Genomic DNA, 8,015 nt, shown 5'->3' on the forward strand with positions numbered 1-8,015 from the left:
GCGGCTGTGCGCGCTGCTGGCGCTGGCCGCGGGCGCGCTGGGCTGCGCGGTGTTTGCCTACGGCCTGTGCGCGCGCTGGCGGCTCGCGGCCCGCGTGCTCTCGCTGCACCCGGCGCCCCGCATCCTGGGCAGCAACGGCAGCGGCCCCGCCGCCGCGCCGCGCCTCTTCTGGGGCTCCTACCGACCGCAGGTCTACTTCGGCATGAAGACCCGCAGCCCTCGCTCGCCGGTCGCAGGTGATGGCAGCGTCGTTCCGGGGGCGGCCCCCTGCCCGTAGCCGGCCCCGCGCCCTGGGGCGGAAGCGTCGCCCGGCAGGCAGCGGGCCGAGGGGGGAGGGCTGGGGGGCCAAGCGCCCGTGGACGCCTTCCTGGGCCGCCCGGCCCGGCCCGGCACAGGGGAGCGGGGCCACCGCGAGCCCCTTCCCCACTTGCGGAAGGGAGCAGAGCCGAGCCCGCGTGGCACGCGGCCCTGGGCGGCGGCGTCAGTCCAGGCTCAGATCTCCGCGCGGGCCGCCCTGGGCAGAGGGAGCCTCTCCTCCGCAAGCGCCAAGCGGCATCCGGCGGCACCGGAGGGAGTGGAGGCAGCACCCGCGGACAGACGGCGCTGGCTCTCCCGCGCCCCCCGCCCCCCGGAGATGCGGTCCCGAGCCACGACTGCCGCAGCTTCCCCCTGGCTCTCAGCTGCTGCCTGGCTACCGGCTCCCGCTGCGGGGGAGCCGCCAGCCGCCTGCCCAGAGCTGCTGTCCCTTTGCAGGCCTGATGTGGATGCCCCAGCTGGAGGGGGACGTCCAGCTGCGCCACTCCTGCGAGCAAAGCGACAGGCTTCCCCGGTACGGATGGCTGCTCCACGACGGCATCCATTTCGGCGTGCAAGAGATCCGTGACCGAGGCTTCAGCCTGCAGACGGAGTTTGTGAAGCGCCCTGGAGGGCAGCACGGAGGAGACTGGAGCTGGAGGGTCACCGCTCTGCCCGAGGTGACTGGCGAGGGAAAGGCTCTTGCCTCGTGTTTGCAGAGGGAGGTCCGGGTGCCACGGCTTTTGCTCTGTTTCGTCAGAGGTTGGCGTCTTCTAATCCCGCTTTTTCTGCTTTCCTGCTTCCGAGCTAGAGGTGGGGCAGGCTTCCCATCCTGGCTGCTTGCTTAGGTGAGGCAGCTGCAAGATGGCCATTCATTTTGTGGTCCCAGGGCCTGCCTGTTAGTTACCTGGCATGGGGAGGGTGTCAACACATCCTAGAGGCTAAGGGTCACCAGTGTGTCCCCAGTTCCAAATTGTCACAACTCAGTAAGATGCGTGGAGCATTGCCCTATAGTTGGGACACCCAAGCCCCTGCACGTTTTTTTATCTGCCTCTTTGTTTCTGGCCTTTGGACTGGGAGACACGTGGGGTGAGAGAGAAGGCCTGCCTCGTCTGCCTTGTGAGACAAACACTCGTTTTCTCTTTTCTGACCCCAGAGGACTGGGGGCCCACCCCCCCTCATCTCCCTGCTCTTCTACGTGGCCACTGACGGGCAAGGCACTCTGCAGCCCCAGGTGGTGGAGCAGACCCGGATGGTGTCTCTGACTGGCACAACGGAGGAGCTGGGGCACTTCACCATCACCTTCCAGCAGCCCACCACAGAGACCGGCACAACTCCCCTCTATGCCAGGTACTCCTCAGCAGAAGCGCCCCCTTTTCCAGCCCCGCAAGTGCACAGAGACACAAGTGCATTGATGATCTCTCTGTCTCTCTCTCCCCCCCCCCCCAGTTACAATTACCTGCAGGCGAAGGCTGAGGGGTTGCACCACCTGAGCAATGTAGTGAAAGGCAGCCTGACTCCCCGCTTTTCCTACGCTCCACCAGGGTCCTCCAAGCGCCGCTACTTTGGCGTGGACACCTACAGAGGCCAACCCGGGGAGGGTGAGCTGCGCAGCCAGCTCCTGGTCCACCAGGTGACTGTGGCGTTGCCCTGCCGCATGGAGGTGGTCTTCGAGTCAGGCAGCGTGGCCGAGCGCCCTGGGCGGCTGGCGGGAGAGGCCCTGACGCGAGAGCTGGGCAGGCACATGGCTGCCTTCGAACGGCGGTTTGAGGAGACCTTTGGCCTCGCTGGCAAGGGCTACTCTCCGCAGGAGCAGCACTTTGCCCGGGCTGCGCTCAGCAACATGCTGGGCGGGATGGGCTATTTCTACGGGCACTCGCTGGTGCAGTCTCCATACGCGGAGCTGCCCCAGGCCTACCCCGAGGGCCCGCTCTTCACAACAGTGCCCTCCCGCTCTTTCTTTCCCCGCGGGTTCCTGTGGGACGAAGGCTTTCACCAGCTGCTGCTGAGTCGCTGGGACCCAGCCCTCAGTCGGGAGGTGTTGGCCCACTGGCTCGACCTCATGAATGCGGAGGGATGGATCCCGAGGGAGCAGATCCTGGGCGAGGAGGCCCGCACCAAGGTCCCAGCCGAGTTCCTGGTGCAGCACAGCAGTGCGGGCAACCCGCCAACCCTCTTCCTGGCCCTACGGCAGCTGTTGGCGCAGGGCAACCTGGAGGCGAGCTACCTGCGGCGCCTCTACCCGCGCCTGCAGAGCTGGTACGACTGGTACAACCAAACGCAGGCGGGGCCGCTGCCCCACACCTTCCGCTGGCGTGGCCGGGACCAGGACACCCAGATGTTCCTCAACCCGAAGACCCTGACGTCCGGGCTGGACGACTACCCCCGGGCCTCCCACCCTTCCCCGGACGAGCGCCACCTGGACTTGCGCTGCTGGATGGCCGAGGCCTCAGCTGCCATGGCGGAGATCGCCGCGCGCGTGGGGGAGCCAGCGGGGGAGTACCAGCGAGCCGCCGACGTGCTGGCGGACAACCAGCTGCTGGACCAGCACCACTGGGCTGCGGAGCTGGGCACCTTCGCCGACTACGGGAACCACACCCTGGCGGTGGCCCTGGAGCGCGAGAGGCCACCCCCGCCCCCGCCCGGCCAGCCCCCGCCCGCCCCCCGCCTCCTGCGGGTGGTGCGCAAGCCCCCCAAGCCCCAGTTTGTGGGGGGGGCCTTCGGCTACGTCAGCCTCTTCCCGCTGCTGCTGCAGCTCCTGCGCCCGGACTCGCCACGCCTGGGCAGGCTGCTGGACGACCTGCGCAGCGAGGCGAAGCTGTGGACGCCCTTCGGCCTGCGCTCGCTCTCCCGCTCCAGCCCCTTCTACCTCAAGCGCAACACCGCGCACGACCCGCCCTACTGGCGGGGCCCCGTCTGGATCAACATCAACTACCTGGCTGTGCGGGCACTGCACCACTACGGCCGGGCCGAGGGCCCCTTCCGCCGGCAGGCAGCCGCCCTGTACCAGGAGCTGCGGGCAAACGTGGTGGCCAACGTCTTTCGGCAGTACGTGGAGAGCGGATACATCTGGGAGCAGTACAATGACGAGACGGGCAGGGGCCAGGGCTGCTACCCTTTCACAGGCTGGTCAGCCCTGGTGGTGCTCATGATGGCCGAGGAGTATTAGGCGGGGCGGTGGGCACCCCCGGGCCCTCTGTGTTCGTGTTCGAGGCGTGCCAGGAGTGCGCGTGAACGGCAGGCTGCCCGGGCTCCTCTTGGCGGGCGGCCGGCAGTGCTCCCCCGCTCTGGAAGGCAGGCTGGAGCAACCTGGATGCTGCCTCATCCCACGTGGACCTTCCGTGGCTCTGCCCCCTCCAAATCACTCTGGGATTTGCCTTTCTGGCTTTTTTAATGAAATAAAGCTGTGGAGCTGGAACGTGGGCTTACTTTCTTCCCGGTGGAAGCTCGGCCGTGGCAAAGAACCCCCGTCTCCCGCTGAGCTGTGGATGTACAGGGATGCCTGTGGACTGGCTAATTGACCGGCATGCGAGATGGGCAGGTGGCTGCATATTTGGGTTTTAAGCAACGCAGGGAAAGGAAAAGGCAATTTGCTTCTGCCACTCATATCATGTTAACAATTTCCAGAACAGAAAAGAAGTTATCTTCGGGAGCACCTTTAAATTTATGTAGCATCAGTGAGCGTGAAATAGTTGACTTCTCCAGATGCACGCAAGCATCCCCAGCTGGCTTGCCTGTGTGCGCGCAGGGAGGGGACAGGCTTAGGCAAACCTCAAAGTTTGCCGAAGTTCAGAAATGCATAGAAGCAGCGCCCTTCATAGAAAACAGAGTCTGATCAAGGTTGAATGTGCTCAGTGGCCAGGAATGCTGGCCAAGCTGCAGCTGGGAGAAAGGGAGCGGCAGGCTGGCAGGAGCGCCCTAAGGCCAGCTCCGTGGGGGCAGCGCGCAGTGTGGCTGGCAAAGCGTGTGGGGCAGCTGCCCTGCCCTGCCGCAGCCTGGTTCTGTCACAAGGCCCGCTCACGTGCTTATCCGTCCTTTTGCGGGTGTTCGCACAAGCACTTACATTCCTCCACAGGCAAAGAGCACTCCATTCACCCCCTGAAGCAGACGCCAGTCTAGGGAAGCCCACGCGATCAACTGGCCAGCTCTAGGCTGCCCAGGCCAGGTCATTTCGAGGAGGAATGGCTGCTTGGGGGGCAGTGCCCGAGGTCTGCAGGCAGGGGGTCCCAGCTCCAAATCGGGGCAGTTCAAGGCCAGAGATGGGAAAGGCCCCCTTCTGAATGCCCGGGACCCCAGTTCTGCCTTTACAGAGCAGTCAGGGGAGAGACGCGGGAATTAGAAAAGGGTTGGCCATCCTGCCCCTCTGTCCAGCACCCCCAATAGGCCTTTTGGGGCAGGGGGGCTCCAGCCCCCGGAATGGATATTCCGCCTTCCAAATGCGACCTGCAGCGCTCCCACGTGGATCGGCCACGCTGCACCTTGTATGGCTGAAGCGGCGACCACGCCAGCAACATCCATCTCCCCCGTGCAGCTGAAGCCCCCTTCGGCCATTTCGTGGCAGGCCACCTTTGCTTCTCTGAATGGCTCCAGGAGCCTCTTGCCTCACACGCACCACTGCGAATGCTCCTTCCTAGAACTCGCTCGGCTCGGCCGCTCGTGTGTGGCACAGGTCTGTTCCAGCTGCCTAAAAGATGCAGCACTCTCCCCACGGCCCGCTCCTCCTCCGAGGCGGAACTGTGGCCTGGAGAAGTTTCCTGCAAGAGCAAGCAAAAGGCTGCCTGGCCCCTGCCACCGCTTCCGTACTTGGAAGAGCAAGGAGCACACCCCGCAGAGGCCACGCGGGAGGCAAGGGGGCTCTTCATTAACGCCCCGGAAGGGAAGCTACACGTGGGCAGAGGATTGAAGGGCAGCAGCCGCGCCGCAGGCAAGGGCGCCATTCAAGGAACTGGCCTCGCCGAGCGGCTGAAGGCCAAGCCGCTGAGCGGGAAGTCCCCACGTTACGCCCCACCGGCACCCCTCACACTCCCGCCAGTCTCCAGCCATCCTGCATCTGCCACGGTAATGCCATGCCGACTGCTTCCCTGGCAAAGCGTCCCCGGGAACACGGTCCAAACTTGTATCAAAGCAGCCACCACAGACGCGCGAGCAGGCGTCCAGCGCTGGAAGGGCCAGCAGCACAGCCGAACAGCTCAGAGAGGGAAGGCCGCAGCCAGGCGGGCCCTGTGCACCGCAGACTCAGGGACAGCTCGGAGTGCAGAGAGCGCCACTGTAACACGAATGGTCTGAACAGGAAGCCTTCGTGTTTGGCCTCGGCTCCCACACACTCAAATGCGGGCACGCTGGGGATTTCGCAGACCGCTTCTGCCCGAGGAGGAGCAGAAATACGTGAAGCAGAGCAGGGAAAACACAATACAGACCGACCAGGGGTATCAACTGAGGAAAGACGCCTCCAAGTGCAGGATGCATGCAGAACTACCTTTCTGGGGAGAAGGGGAGGCTTTTGGACTGCGATTGCTTTGCTCACGGTCAGATGTGTTCATGTTTCCTGTGCGGCAAAGTCCCCATTGCTGGATCCTGCTTCCCACCCCACACTTTCCACTCACCCCCAAAAAGAAAATAGAATTAGAGCACTGCACACATTCTGCTCATCATCCACCCACCAAAACTCCACCACACCCCCTTTCACTGGAGTGCAATTCAGAGGCACCTGAGCCAAGAATTTCCACATCTTTTTAATAAGCCAGCACTGCTGCCCCCAACTGCACATGTGGAGAGTACCTCTGCTCCACAGGCTATCAGGCACTGGGACAGACCAGGCAAGCTGCTTCGAGCAGCCTGGAGGAGGAGGGCTGCTCCCTGCTCCCCGAGTCTGGCTGGACCTGGGAGCAGGCATAAGCGAGAACCGCCTCACTCAGGCAGCTAGCAAACCCCGAGCCCAGTGCAAATGCTATGGGGAAAGGGCACAGGGAGTCTGCGTGCCACCTGCCCCCAGCCAGGGAAGAGCCACACCTTGTTCCGAAGGTTTTGGAGTGCAGCAGGACACACGGACACAGAGCAGTGGCAGTGGTTACGGTCCAGCAGGCGGTCCTCCCTTCCCAGGCATCTGATGCCTCGGGATCGCAAGTCCACAGCAAGATCCCCGGGGGGGAGCAGAGCTTTGGTCACAAAGCCGGGGGGGCGAGGAGAGCTGGGGCGCAGCACGACACGCTGTCTAGGCAAGGGGGGCGGAGCACGTGGTCTGGCGGAGGGCAGTGTTGGTGCTAAGGCGGCGATTCTCCGCAGTGAACCGCACGGGTGGCGTCCCTTGCCAGAGCCCGCTGCCTGGCACGAGGGAGACGGCGACCAAGTCTTGGAAGTGGTGTGACAGCAGACCCCGTAAAGCGGGGGGGCAGCCGCACGCGCCGGCTCCCCTTCAGACAGGCAACGTAGGTGAGGTGGTGGCCAATTCGTCGGGGTCCCCTTCAGCCTGCCCCGCACGCAGGTTCGGGGGCTCGGCGCTGGGGCACGCGCAGGGAAGGCCTTTGCCGAGCAAGTGGACGGCCTCTCCCTCGCTGTCGTCATCTCCGGCAGCCGCCGCCTCCTCTTCCTCCTGGCCGTGCCCCACCTCAATGCCGGAGTCCCCCGTGAGGCGGCGATGCCGGAAGTGCTCGCCCTCATCCCCAGCATCAGGCCCTTCATCGCTGTCGGAGAGCCGCCGCGGATCCCCATCGAAGAGTTCCACGTTGGAGGAGAAGAGAGCGTGCTTGGGGGCCGGGATGGAGCAGGGCTCCCAGCTGCCCCCTGTGCTGCTGCTGCAGCTCCTGGGCCCCCCCTCGGCCTCCATCTCCCCCTCGCTGGGAGTACTGGCCTCGGTGGCGGAGAGCGAGGTGCTGCTGGGCGACGTCAGGCAGCTGGACTCGCACGAGCAGCTGGTATAGTTCTCAGAGCTGCCGGTCAGCGTCAGGGTGCTGGAGCCCAGGCGGCTGGCGGAGCCGCCCAAGACGGCACTGTAGGGGGGCGGTGGGGTGGTCGGGCGGTGGGCCACCTCCTCATAGGCAGGCAGCTTGAAGGAAGCCAGCATCCCTGCAGGAGGAGGAGGAGTGATCCATCAGCGTGGCAGGAGGCCCGGGCCCTGACTGCAGGGGGCCTGGCGGGGCAAGGGGGCGCCACCTGCAGTCCCTCGCACAGGGCCTTCCCCACACCGCCCTGAGGTGCCACTTCCTCCCCCAGAGGCCCACGGCCAGGAGGCGCCGCCATACGGGGCTTCGCACCCGCCAGGCTCTGCCCGGGGGCGCTGCAGCCCCCGGGCTCCGTGGCCTTTGGCATTCGCGGGGGGCCTCGTGGAGGGCCGGCGGGCTCCCCGGAGAGGGCCCGTCCCGTGCTCGAGACCCAGCTGGGCCTGGCGGGGGCTCCCCGGCCCACCTGCCCCCCACACCGGGTCGCCGGCGCCCAGTTCACTCACTGAGGTCCATCATGGACGGGGGGTAGTTGCAGGCACCGTGGTAGGCAATGAGGTTGATCTCGCGCTGCCGCTGCTGCTGCTGCAGGCGCAGCTTGGCGCGGCGGTGCCTGTAGGCGCAGCAGCAGCTGAACAGGATCAGGACCGTCCAGAGCAGCCAGAACCCTGCAGGGCGAGAAGGGCGAGGGCCTGAGAGGGGCGCCCGCCCGCTGGGGCGCCGCGGGCGGCGGGCGGGCGGCGGGCGGGGCGGCCGACGGCGGCGCCGCGCGGCTACTCACACCAG

The 8,015-nt window shown here is 65.6% G+C and overlaps 2 protein-coding genes across 2 annotated transcripts in view; one reads left to right on the plus strand and one right to left on the minus strand.

The window, feature by feature from the left end:
• Positions 1–429: 429 nt before the first annotated feature.
• MOGS (mannosyl-oligosaccharide glucosidase) lies at positions 430–3,712 on the plus strand. Its single transcript, XM_044428300.1, has 3 exons — positions 430–974; positions 1,451–1,644; positions 1,744–3,712. Exons 1-3 carry the CDS (start codon positions 759–761, stop codon positions 3,461–3,463), a joined length of 2,130 nt encoding a protein of 709 aa, XP_044284235.1. The 5' UTR covers positions 430–758; the 3' UTR covers positions 3,464–3,712.
• A 2,301-nt stretch (positions 3,713–6,013) lies between these two features.
• Positions 6,014–8,015, minus strand: part of WBP1 (WW domain binding protein 1) — a 4,617-nt gene continuing 2,615 nt past the window's right edge. The window contains exons 2-3 of the mRNA XM_044428421.1: positions 7,736–7,897; positions 6,014–7,356 (exon numbers count right to left, since the gene is read on the minus strand). Of these exons, the coding sequence (XP_044284356.1) occupies positions 6,707–7,356; positions 7,736–7,897 (812 nt within the window). The 3' untranslated portion in view covers positions 6,014–6,706. The remainder of the gene's footprint in view (positions 7,357–7,735; positions 7,898–8,015) is intronic.

Source organism: Varanus komodoensis, unplaced genomic scaffold, assembly GCF_004798865.1.
Source record: "Varanus komodoensis strain SLA01 unplaced genomic scaffold, ASM479886v1 scaffold2, whole genome shotgun sequence".
In the NCBI taxonomy this organism is placed as follows: Eukaryota; Metazoa; Chordata; class Lepidosauria; order Squamata; family Varanidae; genus Varanus; species Varanus komodoensis.